The 25,359-nt window shown below is 43.8% G+C and overlaps 1 protein-coding gene across 2 annotated transcripts in view; it reads right to left on the bottom strand.

Moving 5' to 3' along the window:
• Positions 1-25,359, bottom strand: part of LOC126331446 (alkaline phosphatase 4-like) — a 96,208-nt gene that overhangs the window by 36,398 nt on the left and 34,451 nt on the right. Inside the window, exon 2 of one of the 2 annotated variants that reach the window (XM_049996486.1) lies at positions 285-614. In XM_049996486.1, coding sequence (XP_049852443.1) covers positions 285-614 — 330 coding nt within the window. Of the gene's footprint in view, positions 1-284; positions 620-25,359 lie in introns of both variants that reach the window. The other variant, XM_049996494.1, reaches the window with a different exon arrangement.

Genomic DNA, 25,359 nt, shown 5'->3' with positions numbered 1-25,359 from the left:
CGCTATCTCAGAAACGGTCGAGAATCTAAGGATAAGCCGAGACATGTTTTCGCTTAATTGGACTCGTCTTCCATTGAGCCAAGTTTCCGGGAAATAGGGTTGTGGCACTTGCCGTGTTCTCCTCGGAAGTCTTAGCGGCGACTGTGTAGAGAAGTAGATGGAAGATGCAGCTGACCGTTCTAAATAAAACATGTGGGCCTTAATGAAAGAATAGCCCTCGTAGCCAGTTAAACTTTTGGCCACCAAACTAGCTGTTCAGATAAATGGAACTAGAAATGTGGTACCTGCTTGCTGACGCTGTAGGTCTTGGAGAGTCCGGTGAAGGGGAACCTCTCGAAGAGCAGGCGGGTCCCCTCGCCGGCGCGGTGCATGCCCGCGGCTGTCACGGTGGGGATGCCCATGCCGTCGCCGATGAAGAGCACCACGTTGCGCGCGTGCGGCGACCCGGAGGCTGCCTCGAGCGCCGCGCGCGCCCACGAGCTGCGCGCGAACGTCAGCTGTTCTCGGGCCTGCATCCGCCAGCGCGCCGCCGACATGTCCACGCCCTGCGACGCCAGCGCCGCCGTCGCCCAGAGGACGCAACACGCGGTAACGGCCCTCGCCCTTGCAGTCATCTTTCCTGCCGGTAGGCGCACGCACTCAGTATACTGCAGCGTACTTACACTGACGGGCTTTAAAACTGCGTCAGGGAGGGTAGCAAATTATTTTGAGGTTTGTACTTTAAACAGCATCCAGTCAAAAACATACACTACATGCCATTAAAATTGCTACACCAAGAAGAAATGCAGATGATAAACGGATATTCATTGGATAAATATATTATACTAGAACTGACATGTGATTACATTTTCACGTAATTTGGGGGCATAGATCCTGAGAAATCAGTTCCCAGAACAACAACCTCTGGCCGTAATAACGGTCTTGATGCGCCTGGACATTGAGTCAAACAGAGCTTGGGTGGCGTGTACAGGTACAGCTGCCCATGCAGCTTCAACACGATACCACAGTTCATCAAGAATAGTGACTGGAGTATTGTGACGAGCCAGCTGCTCAGCCACCATTGACCAGACGTTTTCAATTGGTGAGAGATCTTGAGAATGTGCTGGCCAGGGCATTCCAACATTTTCTGTACCCAGAAAGGCCCGTACTGGACCTGCAACATGCGGTCGTGCATTATCCTGCTGAAATGTAGGGTTTCCTAGGGATCGAATGAAGGGTAGAGCCAGGGGTCAGAACACATATGAAATGCAGCGTCCATTCTTCAAAGTGCCGTCAATGCCAACAAGAGGTGACGTGTAATCAATGACACCCCATACCATCACGCCGGGTGACACGCCAGTATGGTGATGACGAATACACGCTTCCAATGTGCGTTCACCGCGATGCTGCCAAACATGGATGCGACCATCATGATGCTGTAAACACAACCTGCCGTCATCCGAGAAAATGACGTTTTGCCATTCGTGGACCCAGATTCGTCGTTGAGTACACCATCGCAGGCGCTCCTGTCTCTGATGAAGCGTCAAGGGCAACCGCAGGCATGGTCTCCGAGCTGATAGTCCACGCTGCTGCAAACGTCGTCGAACTGTTCGTGCAGATGGAAGTTTTCTTGAAAACGTCCCCATCTGTTGACTCAGGGATCGAGGCGTAGCTGCACGATCTGTTACAGCCTTGAGGATACGATGCCTGTCACTTCGACTGCTAGTAATACGAGGCCGTTGGGAGCCAGCACGGCGTTCCGTATTACCCTCCTGAACCCACCGATTCCATATTCTGCTAACAGACATTGGATTTCGACCAACACAAGCAGCAATGTCGCCATACGATAAACCGCAACCACAACAGCCTACAATCCGACCTTTAGCAAAGTCGGAAACGTGTTGCTACGCATCTATTCTCCCTACACGAGGCATCACAACAACGTTTCATCAGGCAACGCCGGTCAATTGCTGTTTGTGAAGGAGAAATCGGTTGGAAACGTTCCTGATGCCAGCACGTTGTAGGTGTCGCCACCGGCGCCAACCTTGTGTAAATGCTCTGAAAAGCTAAACATTTGCATATCACAGCACCTTCTTCCTGTCGGTTAAATTTCGCGTCTGTAGCACGTCATCTTCGTGGTGTAGCAATTTTAATGGCCAGTAGTGTAGTTGAAAGACGTTTGTTTCAAACAAGCCTTTACCGGTTTCGGATTCATTACAAATCCGTCTTCAGATGACTCTCGCACGTTTCCTTGCTATTCTGTTGGGGTCTCGTGTCGTTATCGTTACTGCCTCTGTGAACTAAGATAAAAAAATGTTTTTCTTTCAAAATTCGATAAAATTTCGAGAGATTTTTTTTCCTGTTTGTCCTTCAGAGAAAGAACGTTAATAAAACATCAAGTGAGGCGAACAATCACGAAATGTATACTTCTGTGCGACAAATTCGTCATGCACTTGGTGGTGGTGGTGGTGGTGGGGGGCGTTATGTATTTTACAGTTAATTCATTTTTGGACGTGCACTATGTGAGTGCTCCTGAGTTCTCGAAAACTTCTTTAGCAGTAACTTTTATAGAAGCCTGAGATTGTACTTCGTGTGTACAAGCTATGTTGTCCATGCAGTTACAGTGAAACCTCGCTAATCCGTCCCCTACGTGACCAAGAGCATGGTCGGAACGCAAAAAAGTTTATTGACCCGTAACATAACAATACAGTATCTTGTGACTGCCATTAGCGTTACTAAATCAGAAATTGTTATTCTATCTTCACCACGTTTTGTATTTGTTGCAGACTCATTTTGTGCAGCAACAATTCTTATAGGAAATATTTTGTACTTTAAGCCAGAGCCTTTATACTTGATCCGGGGTTATATTTACTTTAATTAAGTTTCCAAATTTCGGGAGAAATTCATTGGCAGCTGTTTCGTCAGCTGACGTTTCTGGCCGGAAATAATTACATTTCGAGAGCCACGTCGTTTTTTCCACTGAAGTAATCAGCCTTCACTCACTGTAAATTTTCATTGTTTTCACCTATTTGTTCATACAAAATCAGTGCCTTTTCTGTTATGATTGGTCCAGACAACGGAATTCCTTTCCTTCTCTCCCACCCAACCCACAGTCACAAAACATTGTCTAGCATTTCACTTTTAGGCTTCTCCAAAGTCTTACGTATTTTCAGTCCTTTCTCCTTGTCAATCGTAATTTTATGACCTTCAATATTTTTCCTATTTTTTCTCCAATATTTAACAATTGTCATGCCAATCCCAACCTCACCTGCAGTGTTCTGAAGAGTCGTGTCTTTACTTAACCTTTCAATCACTTTGAATTTCTCTTCTAAAGACAACGTCAAATGTTTACGTTTAATTGACACCATAGATTTGCTTTGCACACTTCATTGAAAGAAGAACACTGCAACTATTTTATAAAACACATGAGTGCACAGCCGCGGGGAATTAGCCGAGCGGTCTAGGGCGCTGCAGTCAGGGACTGTGCGGCTGATTCCGGCGGAGGTTCGAGTCCTCCCTCGGGCATGGGTGTGTGCGTTTGTCCTTAGGATAATTTAGGTTAAGTAGTGTGTAAGCTTAGGGACTGATGAACTTAGCAGTTAAGTCCCATAAGATTTCACACACATTTGAACATTTGAACACGAGTGCACAATAACATGTCGTGATCGAGTGACAAACAAGTTAGCTATGTCTAAAGTAGGTGTTACGGGGATACTTCGGGAACTGAAATGAGAATCCCTGGAAGGAAGGCTATACTAAACGCGGAGAAATGTAAGTTAGTGCGGATGAGTAGGAAGAACAAACCTTTCATCTACAGTATTACTATGGTCCTATTTGGCACAGACAAGTCGTTTACATATCTGGGCGTAACGTTGCAGAGCGATACGAAATGGAACAAGCATGTGAGAACTGTGGTAGGGAAGACGAGTGGTCAACTTCGGTTTATTGCGAAAATTTTAGGAAAGGGTGGTTCACCTGTAAAGGAGACCGCTGGTGTGATCTATTCTTGAGTACTGTTCGAACCTACCGGTAACAAATCTAGCAGATCCGCCTCTGAATCACTTCGACGTCTTCCTTCAATCCGACCTGGTACGGATTCCAAACATTCGAACAGTACTCAAGACGCACCAGCGTCCTATATGCGGTCTCCTTCCGGTATGGTCGAACAACAAGCAAGTGTTACGGAGAAGCTTCGGGAACTGGAATGGCAGTCCCTGCAAGGAAGGCGACGTGCTTCTTGAGAAACACTATTGGAAAAACTCAGAGAATCGGCACTTGAAGCTGACTGCCACGCGATTCTACTGCCGCCAACATACATTGCGCTTAAGGACCGCGAAGGTAAGATACGAGAAATTAGGCCTCATACGGAGACATATTGATAGTCGTTTTTCCCTCGCTTTATTAGCGACTATAATATGAAAGGAAATGGCAAGTAGTGGTACAGGGTAACCTCCGCCACGCACCGTGCCGTGGCTAGCGGAGTATGTAAGCAGATGTAGATGAAGTTATTTCATACTAAAGCTAACTGAACTACAGCACCTTTCAACGGTCAACTGCCCTATTTATCCATATCGCACACGACGAGTTACGTAAACAAGCATCTGAAATGGCATGGTCGGACTAAGAGAGGAGTTGGACCATCCATGGTTGGATTAACGAGGTTCACTGTATCACCAGATGTTTTGCATGTTAAAAAGATACACTAACCGACTTCACAACAATGGATCTACGAGATGCTAATAATTATCTTACCTAGGCTATTTCGTTATTACGCTCAAAGTCTTCTATGACCGATACTATGTTTTTTAACAGCTAAAACGATGGGTAATGACTAAACCAAGTCGAAACCGGTTACATGTTTACAAGAAACAGAGACTGTGACGTGACCTAATGACGTACTTTATTAGCATCGATCGCTGTGTGTCCCCGTACACATGGATGTGCTGGTTGTCGGCCTTCTTCTCTGGATCTCCGGCCGTCCTTTGCCAAATGGTTTATCTGATGTTTCACCGGCAACAGCGTGCGCCACCAGTAACTGAGGGGGAATTCATCGATGACTGTTGCCAAAACAGTTAAGCAAAGATTGTCCGAACATACCGAGACGAACACCAAGGGGCAACACATCAATAAGTGGCCACCAAAGCTGCAGTGATCCCGGTGGGATAATATAGGTGAATTCCTGACAGGAATAGTGATACTGACTTCAAAGATAAATCATCTTCAGCTGTGCTAAGATCATAGCGTAATATAAGCCTTAGCCGTCGCCGAATGTTGCTTTAATTGAAACATACCACGTCGGATACTGTGATATTTATCAGCAACGTAGTACATTTACACCTCCAGCTTTGCAAAAACAAGTATTTTCAATTATCGTTAGAGCAAAATCCATCACCTGCAGCCTGACGAATACAGCAGCCAGCAACCGTAACACCAACCAGCAGACTGTGGTTAACGCCGTCCACCGCAAAGCGGACTATTGTTTTTCAAGTCTGCTTCTGTTTGTGTCCGTGGCCTCGTTCTGACTTGTGGAGAAAGATCATAACCTCCTCTCTTCTCCAGGAACTCATACCATTATCGGAATTCGCGAGAAAGGGAACTATGAGCGACGAATTCAAACAGCAACATCTGATTTACGAAAGGAACTAGAAGATAATTACCTCTGCTGCATCCATTCAGCTCCGCCATTCTACTTCCGCTTGCGACTTTCTTCGTCAATATTGTTTCTGTATAACAGCACTTATGGAAGTACCTTACCCGATTATCGGATTTGTAAACAAGCACGGAAATGGCGCGTAATATTTCTGCTTTCTTTGAAAGTGTCTGCATATAGATTCATGCCTCCACTACTAACATTCGACTTGTTTGAGTGTGTAATGTATCAGGCTTCGGCTTCTGCTGTTGATGTATGGTGTAATATTAGACCATTATATGCCTTAAGAGAATAAACTGTAAGATTCCACGGGCAAGGTGATGGGCGCTGGTCTTTATTTATATATGGTGCAACATTTCGTTATTGCATAGCGTAGCAGAATAAATACTTAAAATGACGAAACAGAAACATAAATAAGACTGTTACTCAACATTTGGCAGACTCAATATAAGAAATATTATAATAGCAAATACGGAAAAATAGGGACTATAATAAAACTGTTCAAAATCTGTCACGCTAGTGTCTCCATTCTTGAGCACGTTTTCTCTTTCTGGGTGATTCTGCAGGCGTCGTTATTCTAAGATTGAATCTGACTGCGTTGATCCACCGCCTTCAGGATGTCATGTGATAAAGCGAATTGTATTTTATATGTCCGATGTATTCGAAATCCGTGTTGTTTGGTATCGAGGAGGTCATTCTGTCCGAGATGCCTCATTATGTATGCGCTCAAAATATGTTCTAAGATTCTACGACAAATGGATGTCAACGATATTGGACGGCAGTCTTGTTGACCACTTCTAATACTCTTCCTGAAGACACGTGTCACCTGTATTTTCACGGTTTTTTGTTCGATGGATCTACGGTAGATTACGTTTAAAAGAGGGGCTATCTCAGCCACAAATTCGATATGGATTCCATCGGGCCATAGAACGATTTCAGCCGTTTCACCAATAACACTAATATCTATACCACATATTTATGTAGTGATATGAGAATTAAACCAGGGCAATACCCCTCAATTTTCCCTTGTAAAAGAATATTTGAAGTTCAGCATTTGTTCAGTTTCTTTGCTACGCTCAATTTCAGATGTGTTCCGTAAGTCTACCAGGTGCTTCATCAGCTGAAGAAGAAGTCAATTCTGCTGTTACTAAAACGCTCAGTTCATATCGAGCCTTCATAAACATGTGGCAGATGTTAACATTTCCTTTACAAAAATATGAAATTATCTCTTGACATTTACACTCACACTCCGAAAAAAAAAAAATTATCAGTCCGCATCGGAATGAAACAGTGAACCTCCAGACTTAAGAAATGCGGAAAAGGGTACGTGTTACTGGCGAAATTTCATGCATAGTTGAGAGAGTTCTTTTTTCTGTTTACAGGAGCTCTATGATGCACACAGCAACGTACGTAGTTATGTCTCACCTGTACATACAAGCATGATGACGTTGGATCACACATTGCCACACCATAATCGGTTGCATCATCTCCCAGTCAAGATACACTGTCTGAAAAAATTGTAAAGCATCCGGAAGGGAAGGAGGAAACAGCATGAGCCCAGAGGGTACATGATGATATTTAAGTGGTCACAAGATGGAGTCAGATTTACAAAGAACTTGGGAGTACGAACAAACTTATCATACGACGTTGCACCCCTATGCCTTGGATGCGTCCACTGATTTCGTTGAAATGGATATCAGAAAGACAAAATGGCCCGCAATTGTTGTAACTGATCAGTGATATCCTGGATGCCTGTCCATTCCACGGGGATCTTGCTGGCCACACTGGCCACAATAGTACCTCAATGTCACGCATACAGTTAATGGACACACGTGCCATGCGTGGACGAGGTCTGTCCTCTTGGAAGATGGCGCCACTGCAGTGTCACTTGACAGGTAATACGTGAGAACGCAGGATGTCCGTCACGTACTGATATGTCGTCAGTTTTTCCTCATTCACTACCAGCCAGGACCTGAAATTATACTTGATGGCTCCCGACGCCATGCCGATAGAAGTAACACCGCTGTATCTCTCCAAAACATTGGAAGAACGGCCCTTCTCGCTTGGGTGCTGCCATATTAACCGACAATAATCATGCAGGGTGGTGCAGAATAGCGATTCATCACTGAGCACGGTGCTACACCATTCATCAGAAGTCAACTTTTGCCGCTCATGGTACCCCTCCAAACGCAGCAGTCTCTGTTGTGGCTTTACCAGCAGCCTACACGTGAGGTGGTAATGCTCCAGTCCGGCTGCTGCTGGTCTCTGACCTGTGGTGCAGGGTGAAACGTAGTGCGGCACGGAGTGCACTACTTGTTCTCTGACGGCCGGTGCAGATGTCTTGTGATTGGTGCACAACACGGCGATTCTCCCAAGTGGCCGTAGGACACGATCGAACGGAACTCTGACGATTCATACGTCTCACGTTTCCGTATACTGCAACATAGGGCCACTATCTCATTCTGTTGCCCTACAAATTTGGATATTATACGATTCGAGGAAACGGTCAAATGGAGGCCCACAATGATGTCTCTTTCAACTCTGTCTGGTGCTCGAGTACTTGGCGTCTTCGTGTCTTGCACAGTGATCACACAACATCCGACACCTTGGAAGCCCCTTCTAATACATTGCCATGCGTGGTAACCACACTAAACACGAACGACACTAATGCACTCTGGTTGCCGTTTTACCTGTCACAGAGAATTGCAACTCTAATCGTTTACGTGGTGTTGTGTCTACAAGCACGAAGTCACTTTGACTTTAGACTGTGTCTTCTGGGTGCTATCCTTTCTTTATCAGTTCGCACTTTACCACATAATATCCTGAAGGCCTTGGATCAAGGCAGTCAGCTAGGTTGCAATATTTCTTGATTTCTGAAAAGCATTTGACTCAGTACCACACCTACGCTTATTTTTAAAATTACTATCATATGAGGTATCAATCGAAATCTGTAAGCGAATCGAGGACTTCTTGGTAGGGAGGAAGCAGCATGTTATCTCAGATGGAGGGTCATCGACAGATACAAAAATAACTTCAGTTGTGCGCCAGGAAAGTGTGTTGGTACCACTACCATTCTTGTTGTATATTAATGACCCTTAAGACAATATTAATAGTAGCAGATTTTCCACAGATGATGCAGTCACTATGATAAAATACTGTCTCAAAAGATTTTTACAGGTATTCTATCAGATCTTCCTAAGATTTTGAAATGGTGCAAAGATTGTCAACTTGCTTTAAAATTTCAGAAATGAAGAAACTGTCCACTTCGCAAAACGAAAAAAGTATAGTTCCCTATGATTATAATATCGACAAGTCACAGCTGTAACTGGTCAACTCATATAAATACGCAAATAATATCTGGTGATATGAAATGGAATGATCTAATAGGCTTAGTAGCAGGTAAACGCAGGTGGCAAACTTCAGTCAACTGGTGAAGCACTGGGCAAGTGCGATCGGTCTACAAATGAGACTGCTTGTGTGACCCATACTAGAATACTGTTGATGTTGCGGCGTAAAGTCAAGCGCTGGAACTACAGTCGGGAACGATAGAGTAGAGAGGGCTCTGAAGGAGACGTCATCCAGTTGCACGCTGACCGACTCCCCTCCAGGAGAACAAAGCGACAGCAGCGGCCTCTGTGTGAAGAGAACATAACGCTGACCGACTCCCCTCCAGGAGAACAAAGCGACAGCAGCGGCCTCTGTGTGAAGAGAACATAACGCTGACCGACTCCCCTCCAGGAGAACAAAGCGACAGCAGCGGCCTCTGTGTGAAGAGAACATAACGCTGACCGACTCCCCTCCAGGAGAACAAAGCGACAGCAGCGGCCTCTGTGTGAAGAGAACTAAGCGCGGCTCCCGACTGGCCACGGCCAGTTCTACGAAGAAGCTTCGAGACCACCGACCTGAATAGAAGAGTCAAAGCTCAATACCTTGCTTGTACATTCTGTGTAGCACAAACTTGGAATTGCTATACTGAAGAGATTTCTTATTTTGTCTGTCGCATTTTGCTTGCGACACATGTGTTTAACACAAAGGTAAATATTGCCAATTACTTTTCGTAATAAAACTCAGTAATAAGATCTGTTTTTGTCTAGCGATCGGAGGAAGCAGGTTTCCTAGACACTCCATGTTGACAACTAGGCAGAATTCAATATATGACGACTAGACAGGATTCAACTGCTGAAGTGTGTGGGACCAGTATCATACAGGGCTAACTGGCGACACTGAACGTATACAGAACATGGCAGCACGAATGGTCACAGGTTTGTATTACCCGTAGGAGAGCGTCACGAATATACAAAAGAAACTGAACAGGCACACACTTGAAGGTAGATGTAAACTATCCCAAGAAAGTCTACTAGCCGCGCGGGATTAGCTGAGCGGTCTTAGGAGCTGCAGTCATGGACTGTGCGGCTGATCCCGGCGGAGGTTCGAGTCTTCCCTCGGGCATGGGTGTGTGTGTTTGTCCTTAGGATAATTTAGGTTAAGTAGGGTGTAAGCTTGGGGACTGATGACCTTATCAGTTAAGTCCCATAAGATTTCACAAATATTTGACACATTTGAAGCCTACCTATGAGGTTTCAAGTAAATCTTGAACTGATGAATCTAGGAATAACCCCTTACGTATAGCTCGCGTACGGGCCACAAGGGAAAATTATATTAGTTGCAGGGCGCACAGAGACGTTTAAGCAGTCATTATTTGCGCGCCCCATACGTTCAAAAAAAAAAAATGGCTCTGAGCACTATGGGACTTAACATCTATGGTCATCAGTCCCCTAGAACTTAGACTACTTAAACCTAACTAACCTAAGGTCATCACACAACACCCAGCCATCACGAGGCAGAGAAAATCCCTGACCCCGCCGGGAATCGAACCCGGGAATCCGGGCGTGAGAAGCGAGAACGGCCCCATACGTGAACTGGTAAATTGGAAGTACCCTTTGCCGTGCACTTCACAATGATTTGCTGATAATAGATGTAGATAGGTAGACGTAGAAAGATACCAAACTACATCCCCGCAAATTGTGCAGACCCCAGAAGGAGATCTACAGTACTATCCTATTCTCAAAAACACAGTAACACTCACAGAGAAACTTATCCAACAAATTTCCAAGAAATGCTTTAGTTAAGTTGCAGCAATCACACGACCTGCCCCGGCTTGTGTCAGCTATGACATTCAGGTCGACGATTTCACACTCAAAGGCTGTTTCACTGTTCCTTCAAGAGTAATTCAGAGAGCAACCAAAAGGAAAGACAAAATGAAAGCAGAATTATCTATAAAATCCGAAACTTGTTTTCTTCCATGTATGAAGCAGGTTGCTCTCGTATATTAAAAGAAAGACCCTATGTTACTGTTTTCTTCAGCACTTACAGTTTTTGCGGTCCACGCAAGACAAATTTATGCTGTAGTAGCACAGTTAATGGCTCCGTAGTCAAACTCATGGGCTGTGAAAATGTCCTGTGTATCTTCATAGTTGATTTAAGGAAGCTATTAATTACTTTTCCTCAGTACAGTCTAACGTAATCCGTTGTAGTTGGTAGTTGCGGAACGCACGATAAATCACTACACAGTCGGGTTTCGAGCCCTACCATGGGCATATGAGTGGGTTTTGAACGTGTAATTACTAAGCCTGTCCAAATAGATGTAGAACATGAAACGAAAATAAATAAATCGCCAATGATAAGCTGGCAAATATACGAGGATCGTTTGGTAAGTCTGGGATATTTCCAGGGTGTTGCAGGATTTTGTTAAGCTACATATTTGTTGCTAAGCATGATTCTTGTAGCGATTGTGTAGAGTCTGAACGAGGTGTATCGCAATTAAGTATTGACAGCCATTTGAATCTACTGCGAATCATGGAAAAATAAACTAAAAATCTAATTATTAAGTATCTTCTTTTGAAGGGCTGGATTGCTGTACAGAACAAAATGCAACCGCATGAACCTAACGGGAACTCTGAATTAACGTGGAAGATCATGTATTTTGGAATTACTGAGTTTAAATGTAGCCAAAGAGAAAAATCTACCCAAACACGGAGTTCAGGTAAACACAAAAAAAAGTAGGAACACTCAGTGAAAGTGTGTCAGAAAGCTACGATATTCCAGCTGATTGAGTACGTGACGTCTTGCACAAAGAAATGGGAAGGGTAACTCTGTAAGACAGGTGAGTGGCACGGTTGCGGACTGCTGACAAAAGTGCATGTTTCGTAGCAGTGTTTTGGATATTTACGTGCAACCCACTGGGCGTTTTGCATCCATTCGTGACCGATGATATTACTTAGATCCATCGTTACACATCAGAGTTAAACAGAGAAACAATAAACAAATACCAATGGGTCCACACCGAAGAAGGAAAAGGCGTTTTAAAATGTGCGTATTGATGGGAATGTTTCGGTACCATCTACTGTGACATCTGTGTTTCATTTAGTCTGAATCTGTTATGTGCTCGTCACCTCACCTGTCAGTTGTATATTAGTTCCGGCTCTGTATGTGACATGTTACGTCTCCTGTACACACACATACAAAACACACACTATTATGTCTCCATGTTCGTCGTCAAATTAGTGGTGTCTAGGAATCCCACGTACTCGGATCGCTAGACAAACAATTAAAAGAAATCGTATTAATGAGTTTTATTACAATAGGAAAAGATACGATACCTAACTTTGCAATTACACTGATTTCTCGCAAGCAAAGGGCGAAATACGATTAAATCTTCTTCAGTATAAACAATTCCAAGTCTGTGAGTATTTATTTTGTATTTATTTTTTATTCTGAGATGTAGCTCTCATAGATTAGTTGGGGAAAGGCAGAACCAGAACTGGAGCAAAACTGCGCTCTATTGTTGGATCGTCTGAAAAATGAGCAAAATGGAATGGATTTATACGTAACGGTATTTTTCTGAACGCCTTTTTCATACAATGCGCAGTTTCGGTTTCACCAACCTGTCAACGGCAACTGTCCTCCTTTTAGCAATATTTTTACGTAGTTTCATCTCAACAAAACGACCAGCATTCTTACAACGATTCTTTAACAGAACCGATTATTGTTTGTCTACTCTATTGCAATAGTTGGATCCCTCCTCCGTCTTATTAAGCAGACGTTTCTCATAATTTTTTCGTCTAAAAAGGTCGCTAAGTTCCTCAAGATAGATGTAAAATGCTTTCGTGCAGCAAATACTCAGCAGATAACTGCGTCTAACGCCTAGTTTGTGTCTGAGGAATCTCAACACGCAAACATGAGACGCCGATTAGTGTTTCCCGTGCCCCAGCGTATAGGGAGAGGCACGCACATACATACATAACATGGAAACACGTCCAGGTACAGCCCTTATAATAAGGGTGAACTGCGGAAGGGGCCCATTATCCGCCCAGTGTTAAAAAAAAGACAAGAGGCTAATAATAGAACTCAATTGCCGAGACCCATAATCTGACCGATCGGGGCATTTTATGACTCTTCCAAGCGACCCACACCAAAATGAGATGATATTAAACTTGAGCCACGATGCCGCAAGATGAAAGGTCCACAGAAGCAAAAAGTTCCCTTAAGAGCAACTGTAGTTCCTTTATACCGAACATGACACTAAAGGATAGCGTCTGGATAGAACTGGACGGCCCATATTTCGTACGAAAGAGGCTAGCACAAACGTAGTTGTCTCTCCCCTCAAATGCATGAATTTCGCTTCGCCTCCAGTTGAAGGGAAACTCAAGTTAACTACTAATAGAGCATCCGAGAACAGGAAGCAGTTAACGGCTGAACACACAGTTCATATCTGGATAACCATTGTGGATACTCGTTTCTCTGATTCCATAATTGCCGCTTAAAATACATTCGTAGTTAGCAAAATTATTTATGTTTTTATTGCACAGTCATAATTAACATGTAATCTTCAGAATGTGCTCATTTGTTTATTGATATAAAATTATATAGTCTCACGAAAAATGCTATAACAGATTTTCGGACCAGTAAATGAATTAAAACACAATAGAAATGCTGCAGCTTCGTTAAAACATGTTTGTTGATTAACCCTTTCATGGTTGATGGGTCATATATGTCCCACTAACTTTGAGCGCCAGTTCGAGTGTCGGGATATATGTTACCCAGATCTGCACGGTGCTGCCATTTAGGGACGACTGTACTCAACCTAAGGAAAAAATCGGGACTGCATTGCAACGGCAATAGAAAAGCGGTGACTACTTTTGTTGACTGGCGTGTATATATGGCCGCTGCAACGTCACTTATTTGTTTCATTCTTCAGTTTTCATCATTTCTCACTTTCCAGCGATGTCTGAAGTAAGTAATTCATCTTATTATTAACTTAATAATCATTTTTTAGCACAAATACTGTGTGGAATGTACTTCTCAGCGACTGTACTCTCTTATAATCGAAATAAAATAAGTGGGACACATGTGTCCCAGCAGACATTATTTGTAAAGACTAGCAAGACAATTGATTAATGGGTCCTCATCCAGGAAAAAGAGAGGATCAATGCCGACTTTCTTCCCAGCAAAGAGAGAAGTCTTTAGTGTGGCAGATGACGTCCGGCTCGTGAACGTAGGCAAACATGTACCGAAAGACAGTGGCACTAGGAAGCGATGCAGATTCTGCAGCAGAAACTCTAATGAGAGAGGAACAAAAGTTGTTTGTACTGCTTGTGGTGTACCACTCTGAGCCACAGAATGTTTTTTCCAAATTTCATGGCATGTAAAGTTTTGTAAGTATTGATCATGTATCATGAAAACTGAAACGTAATGAATATTTTTTACACTGACTCTACACAAATAAAAAGATAACATGCATGTATAATTTGTAGTTATTTTATTCTCTGCAAAATCCTGTTTATGGCTAAAAATAAAATTACAAAATCAGTCAGTCAGCAGATAAGGTATCTAGCGTTGGTTCATGGGACATGTGTGTCCCACTTCCTGTTGTGAAAAAATGGAGAACTTAAAAAATATTTTGGTGGTGAAAATATAATAATGGGACTGAAAAGAAACTGTTATCACCTTAATATTTTAAAAATTTGCAAAAAATGAATTTTATCCATGAAAGGGTTAAAACGATAAATAATATTGAGTTCTGAGAAAGTGAATTTCTAGATTTAAAACTGTTTGTAGATTAGAAGATAAACAATAACGTTTTCTGCCAAAGATTAAAAAAGCTTACCTAGAGATTTCGGTGGTCGCTAAGATGTGCGTCCGCTTTCACTGACATCGCAGTCTTTACCATAACACAACGAAAAATCTGAAGTAAGATAGCAGAGTTTTCGAGTCGCGTTGGAAAACTGGGGCACTACCTTTTTACGCAAAGTTGCGTGTGAAGTTTAAGAAACAAATGTTTTCTCGAGACAATAAGCGACCATAAAAATCTGCAACATAACATGGTAAGATGCACTGGTTACTGTGCCCAGTGTCGGATATGTAATGGAATGAAATGGGTGGACTGTGCTTTCAGACGTGGGAATTCAGCGTGTCAATGAAAGGCAAATAGTACAATAAAACCTCTACGATGCAGTAATAACATCGTTTTGTATCTGCGCACGTTAGCGAGACAATGTGTCGTTACACTTCATATTTTGAATGAATTGACGAGAGTGTGTTCTTCCAATACGTTTTGGATCGTTACAGCTGAAGAAAGATGTGTCAGAAACAACAGATAGCCCTGACACCAACCCGATGCTGTTCTGTTGTAGATAATAATACTGTCTGAAGATGATAGTGCCTGAGCTTTTTGAAGCCATTGGTATCCAGTGAACAACAAGCACTGCCCTGGCCCTCGCTGACTGACACTGCCAAGCATGCAGCGCTTCTGAGTCGCTGCTGGATTGCTGTTTATTCTTCGCGTTTTACTGTCCCTGTTAAAACACATGGATAAAACAAACATCGGACAAGACTAATTTGGGAGTGCTCTATGGAAAGGGCGCGAAAATTTCCAATTTACAAATAATTTTGTTTCTAATGGGCCTTTCCGTTGCCACTGGGCGTCGCATGAAAGATGTAACGAGTAGTAATTGTTTGCAGCTAAACAACGCAAAAAAGAATTACAAATATATACCGAAATAGCAGAGAAAATGGACCTAACGACTCTTAGGAGAGGTACTCAGCGTAATGTGCACTACAATTCTAGTCAGACATCCGCTGTGACAGAAACTGAGCAAGTTTCAGGAACACCAAACATACAAGGACCCAGGCTGTTACTAACCGTTCGCACACAACTACCGTTAACTTTAGCACTGCACAGCCTGCCCGCAGCTGTGACTATCGAAACATGACAACAGTTTCGAAACGCCAGCAATTAAACGTTTGCCGAAGTAGAGTCAAACGCCACAGTAAACGAATACGAACGTTTGCAATTAAATACGAAAAACTGCAATAAACGGCTGTAACCAGTGACTGGTTACAGTTCTCCCTCTTTTACGAGGGACTTTTGGTAAATAATGCAACACTTCTTTTCCTTAAAGCAGGTTGTTTTATTCAGGATACCAATACACTGAATTATTCCCCACTTTTTGGCTACAGAACCCCATTCATCAATGTTCAGTGCGACGGCCTTATGCCATCTTACTGAAAATCGTTCAAATGGCTCTGAGCACTATGGGACTTAACAACTGAGGTCATCAGTCCCCTAGAACTTAGAACTACTTAAACCTAACTAACCTAAGGACATCACACACGTCCATGCCCGAGGCAGAATTCGAAGTTGCGACCGTAGACTGGAGCGTCTAGAACCGCTCGGCCACAACGGCCGGCTCCACCTTACTGAGAGGGCCTCTATGCCCGCATGATGGCTCTCTACTGGACGAAGTCGGAGTCCACGTCAGGCTGCATCAATAACCTCCCATCATCCACGTACTACTTCGCTCACAGTACATCCTTTATTGGGCGAAACACATGGAAGTCGGAAGGTGCGAGATCCGGGATGTAGGGTGGGTGAGGAAGAACAGTCCAGTGAAATTTTGCGAGCTTCTCTCGGAAGGGCAAACTTGAGTGAGGTTTTGCGTTGTCATGGAGAAGATGAAGTACGTTTGCATTTTTGTAGCGACGAACACGTTGAAGTCCAGCACTGCAGGAGTCACAGCTGTGTGCGGCCAGCCAGCGCGCGGGAGATCGGACACGTCTCAGCGACCTCATTGCGATGATGGCGGACTCCTCGTCCAACAACTCACACTACTTTTGTACACTCCTACGTCTCTGTTGACATTCTGCAGCCGCCGCCTATCGGAAGTTCATGAAACTATAGGGGCTGAAGAGAGAGTATTCGATGTCCCACAAGAAATTTCACATTTTTTCGAGCGCAAGAGTCGAGAAAAATACGTGTTGCATTATTTATTGAACGCCCCTCATATTACACCAAAAAAAAAAAAAATGTTAATACTGTTCTCACAAACCAAGGATACGATTGCGGGAAACATATTTTTTCAGATTATTGCGCGACTCCCAAAACTACACTACTGGCCATTAAAATTGCTACACCACGAAGATGAGGTGCTACAGACGCGAAATTTAACCGACAGGAAGAAGACGCCGTGATATGCAAATGATTACCTTTTCAGAGCATTCACACAAGGTTAGCGCCGGTGGCGACACCTACAACGTGCTGACATGAGGAAAGTTTCTAAACGATTGCTCATACACAAACAGCAGTTGACCGGCGTTGGCTGGTGAAACGTTGTTGTGGTGCCCCGTGTAAGGAGGAGAAATGCGTACCATCACGTTTCCGACTTTGATAAAGGTAGCCTTTCGCGATTGCGGGTTATCGTATCGCTACATTTCTGCTCGCGTTGGTCGAGATCCAACGACTCTTAGCAGAATACGGAATCGGTGGGATCACGAGGGTAATACGGAACGCCGTGCTGGATCCCAACGGCCTCGTGTCACTAGCAGTCGAGATGACAGGCATCTTATCCGCATGGCTGTAACGGATCGTGCAGCTACGTCTCGATCCCTCAGTCAACAGATGGGGACGTTTGCAAGACAACAACCACCTGCACGAGCAGTTCGAAGACGTTTGCAGCAGCGTGGACTATCAGCTCGGAGACCATGGCTGCGGTTACCCTTGACGCTGCATCATCACAGACAGGAGCGCCTGCAATGGTGTATTCAACGACGAACCTGGGTGCACGAATGGCGAAACGTCATTTTTTTTTTTGGATGAATCCAGGTTCTGTTTACAGCATCACGATGGTCGCATCCGTGTTTGCCGACATCGCGGTGAACGCACGTTGGAAGCATGTATTCGTCATCACCATACTGGCGTATCACCCGACGTGATGGTATGGGGTGCCATTAGTTACAAGTCTCGGTCCCCTCTCGTTCGCATTGTCGGCACTTTGAACAGTGAACGTTACATTTCAGACGTGTTACGACCCGTGGCTCTAGCCTTCATTCGATCCCTGCGAAACTCTACATTTCAGCAGGATAATGCACGACCGCATATACATGTCCTGTATGGGCCCTTCTGGATACAAAAAATGTTCGACTGCTGCCCTGGCCAGCACATTCTCCAGATCTCTCACCAATTGAAAACGTCTGGTCAATGGTGGCCGAGCAACTGGGTTGTCACAATACGCCAGTCATTACTCTTGATGAACTGTTGTATCGTGTTGAAGCTGCATCGGCAGCTGTACCTGTACACGCCATCCAAGCTCTGTTTGACTCAATGCCCAGGCATATCAAGGCCGTTATTACGGCCAGAGGTGGTTGTTCTGGGTACTGATTTCTCAGGATCTATGCATCCAAATTGCCTGAAAATGTAATCACATGTCAGTTCTAGTATAATATATTTGTCCAATGAATACCTGTTTATCACCTGCATTTCTTCTTGGCGTAGCAGTTTTAATGGCCAGTAGTGTATTAACGTGATCCACTTATGAGACGTCCTGATATCCAATTTACGCTTAAGGAAAACATTGGGGAGAGCGTCGCGTACCTCAAGCTGTCGGAAGGACTCCACCACTGGTCTCTGTATGGTCACGGCAGTTTAGTGAGGTGAGTGGGCTAAGTCGGCAGGCCACGAGCCGTGGCGCCAAAGCAAGGCGAGGCAAGGCGAGGCTCCGCGAGCAGAGGCGTCGGAGGTCGCTCATTCGCACGCCAATACAGCGGCCGCGTCACGACGCCTCATTGGATCACAAAGCCGCCTGCCGGGCTTCTGCGCTGCCGCCGCTGCTGTGGCTGCGCCAATTGGCCTCCTTCACACGCGCCTGTTCCTCCGGTAGCTTCCGGCTGTTCCTGCGCTGAGAAACGCAACCATTCGTGCGTTCCTCATCTGTCCGAGGCGTCACTGAGAAGGGAACCTCCCCATCGTACCCCCCTCATCGTACCCCAGTTATAAGTTGGCACAGTGGATAGGCCTTGAAAAACTGAACACAGATCTATCGAGAAAACGGGAAGAATTTGTGTGGGACTGTGAAAAAAATAAACAAAATATACAAACTGAGTAGTTCCTGCGCAAGACGGGCAACATCAACGAAACTGTGAGCTCAGGAGCGCCGTGGGATTTATAAGTTTCCCTATCAACCCACTTATCAGTATGACGTTGCACCTGGATGCATGCACAAACTCGTTTCTGAAAGGTGTCACAAAGCCCTTATATCCTTTCCTGAAGCAAGGTAGTTCCAAGTAAATCGATCATACAGAATTTTACGTTTTACGTAGATCGGTTTTACATAACTGAAGCCTACCGAATCTTGTGATACATCCTGCTAGGTGCTATACTGCCTGGCTCATTCAGCTGTCATGCTTTGCAAATTTTGACACTCATCTTTTGGGTGCACTCAGTTTAATTACAACCCACGAGAATTAACGTGAATAACTTCCCGAATGCTGGGACCGACCGAGGTGGCGCAGTGGTTAGCAGATTTGGCTCGCATTCGGGAAGAAGACGGTTCAAACGCGCGTCCAGCCATCCAGATTTAGATTTTCCGTGATTTTCCTAAACCGCACTTGCAATTGCAGGGGTGGTTCCTTTAAAAGGGCACGGCCGATTTCCTTCCCCGGTCTCGACACAATTCGAGCTTGTGCTCCGCCTGCAATGATCTCGATGTCGACGGGACATTAAACCCAGTCTTCCTTTCTTTTCCTTCCGAATCCTGGAAATTCGTAATGTTCACGTACTTTATGAAAATATAGCCTTATAAACATGAAGATGAGACCGGGAGTTGAGAATAAAGCAGATTTGTACAGCTATGTGTCTTTTTGACTTTTTTAATTGTTATAATTTTTAAGATAATTTAAATCGTTATTGAATGGAGGTTTTTTTATTGTTATACACAATGTCTCTGAGCTGTAGTTGCCCTCCCCAGAAAGTTGTTTGAAGGAACTGACTGCACAAAACCAAGCACTCAAAATAATACGTGGTGTTCACAAGCGGTCGTTATGTAGGCACGTTTTCAAATAGTTATGTATTTCTGCAGCGCCACCACAATACATACATACACTTATAAAATCCATAATAAATAATCCATTACAATTTGAGAAGAATAGTGCTGACCATACCAACAACACCAGAGGAAAAAAGACCTTTATTACAACATTATTAGAGCTTTCAGTGTCTCAGAAAGTAGTTCCATGTGGAGCAATGAAATTGTTGATTATCTGTCCAGTATCGTAAAATGTCTGACAGGTAGCAAACCACGCCATAAATCTAATCTAAAATAATTTCTCCTGGACAACTTCTTCTATTCCTTGAACAAATTGTTGTTTAAAACTGATCACCTGTAATAAAAATTTTCGATTGCAGGCGCATGGGTAGCACTAAAAATACGTTCATTATTATTAACATTAATCACGTAAACAATGCATGTAAACTGAGTCGTACCACGTCACTTCGATAAAAGAATGGTTCAGGTGACGTATGTAACTTGTGATAAACTAGCTAACAGCTACAATCATGCCTTTGTCGTCTGTTCCTTTCATATTAGTTCAGGTTATGTCCGGTTAAAAAAATGGTTCAAATGGCTCTGAGCACTATGGGACTTAACATCTATGGTCATCAGTCCCCTAGAACGTAGAACTACTTAAATCTAACTAACCTAAGGACATCACACACATCCATGCCCGAGGCAGCGACCGTAGCGGTCACGCAGTTCCAAACTGAAGCGCCTAGAACCGCACGGTCATACCGGCCGGCGTTATGTCCGGTGGCGACCCTTTAGAGTTGGTGGGTGTTTCGTTTTGAGGAACTGGCTCTTGGCTCTATGTTTTGTGTTACACAGCTCAAAACAAAGCGATGGGACTACCGAATATTAAACGAGGCTGAGCAGCTGGAGCTGCGAGCAGCCCCGGAATATCATCGTAACTGCGTACCAAGAGGCCTCGAAGGTATGCAGCAGAACACCTGTAGAGGCTGCCTGCCGGATTTAAGCTTTGAACCAAAGTGTGAAGCGTCTCTGAGTAGTTCAGAAGGTGATATATTTGCCCAGCATAACTAATGATTTTGTTTTCATGTTTTGGTGACTAATTTAAATTGGCAGGAAATGTAAGAACTGCAACTACTCAGCTACAGAACGTTAGGGCCACTCCAAAAGGAACCCAGAGACTTCAATCATAGTATTCTGCTGCATTTCCCATGTTTTATGGCTGACGGTCCAGCAAGGGTTGCAGGAGAGTCTGTGGAGCTCGGGAAATTGGTGCGGGAATGCTCAGTTTGTCGGGACGTTACTCTCGAAAAACAAAGACGCACATTTTAATGTCACGCTGATACGATGGCTCTGTCTGCCACCATGTTCCAAATCGCTGTCTGTTTAGCCACTGCGCTACTTCGCTGGAGTTATGCACGGTTAATGTATCAGAGAAACACGTGCGGTAACCTGACCTCCGCCTCATGTATAAGCGCCAGCCGCAGACGGTGGATATCGCAGAAGCAGAGGTCACACAGTGGGCAAGGTCGCCAGGCGGCTGCTGCTGACGTCACGACTCCGTGCTCGGAACGGGGTTCCCCGCGGTTCACCTACATCCACCGACAATGACAAACAGCGATATCCTTACTATTAGCTAAGTCGCGCGTTCGTTTATAGAACACCTCAGTAGCTTTCTCTTCACATTTCAACTTTTCAGATGCCTCTGCCAGGCACTTAATTGTGAACCGCAGAGTAATCATTTAGATGTAGATGTAGATATTATGACACTCGTTAATGCTGTGATGAGCTGCAAATGTCTTACTGCCTATCTTCAATGCTTTGTGAGCCGATTCGCTTAAATAGTTCTTGCTGGACGCCATCTTGTTATTGTACCCACTACAAAAATTACGGAACACACGCGATTTAGCTGATTCAGCGAGTGGATTCAATGAAACATGGACAGTAGACAACTAGACTGTTGAGGCTACTTGGTGACAAAGGCTGACATTTTAACACTATAGCACACCTATTTTCATAGATTTAGAAAGAAAAGGTCACATTAGATACTTAGGAATCCTATTAAAAGTTTTGCTAGAATATCACCACCAAGGAAACCTAGTTGAGCTGGTTTTCACGGGTTTACGACCAAGATTCTACTAAGTTATAACTATTGGAGAAAACTGTGAAATTTTTGAGATCAAAACTGGCTTCATACAAGAAAATGTCGTCCCTCCAATAAACTTCCGACGTAGTTGTAGAAAACATTGACACTGTTTTGAAAATAGTTACGTGAGAAGAACAAAGTACACAAAGCAGTGCTAAATACTTTCTTCTGTGCAGACATCGCTGTGCTAATGGGTGACAACGTCGTACCTAGGGGACACATTAAAAATATTAAAATTAATATCACAAATTATTAAAGAGAAAGCAGAATACTAGTGCATCAAAGCCATGAATAATGAAAATATGCCTCTAATAACTGCGACGTGGCTTTCAAAATTACAGTGAAATCGAAATTAAGGCAAGACAATCAGCAGTTGGTCGATCATGTTTAATATCGCGCACACACTGCGATACACACACTCCGAAATACAGTCATCAAAATAAATGTTGCATATTAATTTATTGTCAACACTGGAGATAACTGATTTTTGCTGTCAGGTACAGTCATAATAAAACAAAAATAAAAAAGATAAACACAATTCCACTTGATAGAAATAAACTGAAAAAAAATAAATTATAAAAGGTTCTTCCTGAAACACTGCAGTTTCTTCGCACTGTTATCTTGCATAACACATTTCTATGAGTCAAATGGCCCTCCTATCAATTGGAGACACTTCTGAATGCGATTAGGCATGCTCCTTACCAAATTGTCAGAGTAAGCATGCGCGATAATGTCCCACTCCTCCATAGTGGCGTCTATGACACACTGTAAACTCTCTCTTATGACAGGACGATTACAAATCGCCCGTTTTAGCATGGCGCATGCGTTCTCAATGTAGCTGAGATCTGGAGAATGTGGAGGTCATTTCATCCGACTGATTTTATGCTTGATTAGGAAGACGTTCTCAACATAGTGACGACGGGGCCGTTTATTGTCTTCCGTCAGCGTGAGTTCTTCTCCAATAATGCGTGCAAGTGTGTCGTCTCGATACATTACACCAGTCATCCTCCCAAATATTGGCACAAGGTGTGTCCTGCGGCCATACGTAATTCCACGCCAAAAGATGACTGAACCACTCTGATAAGGGTGGCGGTCTACGATGCAATTAGCGTGTAAACGTTATCATCGTTGCCTGCACACATGAATATCAGTATTTTCTGGCTGGAGAGTGATACGAGTGTCATCAGAAAAGAGCGTTATGTCCCACTGCTGTGCCGATATCAAGCTAAAAAATGTGGTTTCGTGCCCATGCGTCACGAGCACCCTGCGAATCCAGTTTAGAGGAGTAGCCTTGAGAGATCTTCCAGCGCTTAACGCCTGCACGAGGAGCCTATTTCGTATTGTTATGTTGACAGCTGCACTGCTGTAGCTGTTTGGAACTGACGCCGTCGACGTGAAGTTCTGCGTTGAGGAGTTTTGCGTGCTGTTATTGGATGATATCGGCCCTGCCCAGCTGCTGTCTTCCTTCTGTGGCCACTTCCGCGACGATCCTCAACTATTCCCGTCAATAGAAACTTCTTCCAGATTCTGAAGACATCACTTTGACTCAAGCGACATTTGCTGCTACGTCGACCTGTCTCATTCCCTGCTCCATTACAGTGGCTATACAGAGCTTCAGACCGTACCTTATTGTTGTCCGAACCATCCTGAATCAACAAAACTCTAGCAATAACACACTGCAGAAGTATTGCAATGTTCACAAGTTACACGGTTGCCATGGACCGCACTTACTGCCCCTTCACGGTAGAAACTCGAAGTGTTTCCCTTAGAATTACATTACAAACGACCCAGTGTATTGCCACTATATCGTATTTCTGGATGACAACGTTCAGTATTAAAGCTTCGGCAATATGCAACATTGACTTGGCCCACTCTCTATCGCTTCTACAGACTTTCGAAAATCGACTCTATTAATCTTCTGTGCAATTAGTAATTATCTGTGACTATGAAACATTAAACGCCAGAAAGATATATGAACGTTCCAAGCATTTGATGTTTCAGCGTTCACTATCGAGGATTTGAACAAAATGGGACAACTCAATTGGGCAGAATATGCAAATTGATGCCAGAATCGAAAATTACCCTGAGGTATTCGCGGGACCTATGGATGGCAGCAGAGACACCGCAGAAGATGGGAAATCAACATCCATAAAGACGATGATGAGATGACACTGACGCGAAGAGAGTGGATAATGGTGCCACTGATCGGATGATGTGAAGAAGTGTACGGTATGCATGAAGTCTACTAAGAATGATGATAAAGAAAACATGATTCAAGTAACATAACAAGTGAGAAATTTGAACAAAATATTATTTCAGAAATCCGTAGTACATTCGATCCGTGACAGACAAGTTGTGTGACGTAAAATATATTCAGGAAGGCATGAGCAGTTTGACGTTCAATCCCTTTATATCCAGCTTCGGGTAGACGTTGGGACTCACTCTGTTCTTTGTTTTCTTTTCTTAGTATGTATGAATCCTTTAACTGTGTTTAAAGCTTTTGCTTTCACTACAGCACCATTTTCAGGCACGTCTACGATAAATTAGGTAATCATACAACCGTACTAAAGCTGTATAGAAGGCACAACCAGATCGATGACCGCTGTGAAGAATTACTGCCTACCTGGTTTATGGTACTGACAGCGCCAGAACATTATCACCTTTACAATGTACCTACCTTGGTTGTGATTATCCTAGTCAACTGAGAAGCATCCAGACTAAATGCGGAATTGCTGGTTAAGGAAAAATCTGTTCGTCTCCTAAGTTGTTCAGTACAGTCGAAGTAAACCCTCTCTCCGTCGTCGATGCAAAATCAGCTTCAAATCTGTTTGGTTCAGACCGACGAAAGTGTGGAGATCATGCTAATAGAGCCACGAAGTCGTCGCATGTCAACATAAGCAATGAAGCGAGACATATGTCACCATTACCATCATTCAATTGGAACAGCAAACATGGTGCTGAATCTAACAATTACAACTTGCTGTACGTTCTAACTAAACGTAAGCCAGAGGGTATTTTGAACATTCCATGTAAGAAAACGTTTCAGGGAATACTGGTACATTGTGTTTCTGTGCGTTTCCCACGTTTACTGGAAGTCACAGTCTGCAGAGAAGTATAAAATGGGCTCTAACATGGAAATCAAACATTTCCGACCCATGTCCATATAACACATTTAATTCCTCTATGTGTGAGGAATGCTTCCTGAAAGTTTGGTCATGCCTTATTGTTAC

Source organism: Schistocerca gregaria, chromosome 2 (genome assembly GCF_023897955.1).
Source record: "Schistocerca gregaria isolate iqSchGreg1 chromosome 2, iqSchGreg1.2, whole genome shotgun sequence".
Classification (NCBI taxonomy): domain Eukaryota; kingdom Metazoa; phylum Arthropoda; class Insecta; order Orthoptera; family Acrididae; genus Schistocerca; species Schistocerca gregaria.
This window is presented reverse-complemented; position numbering and strand designations above follow the sequence as displayed.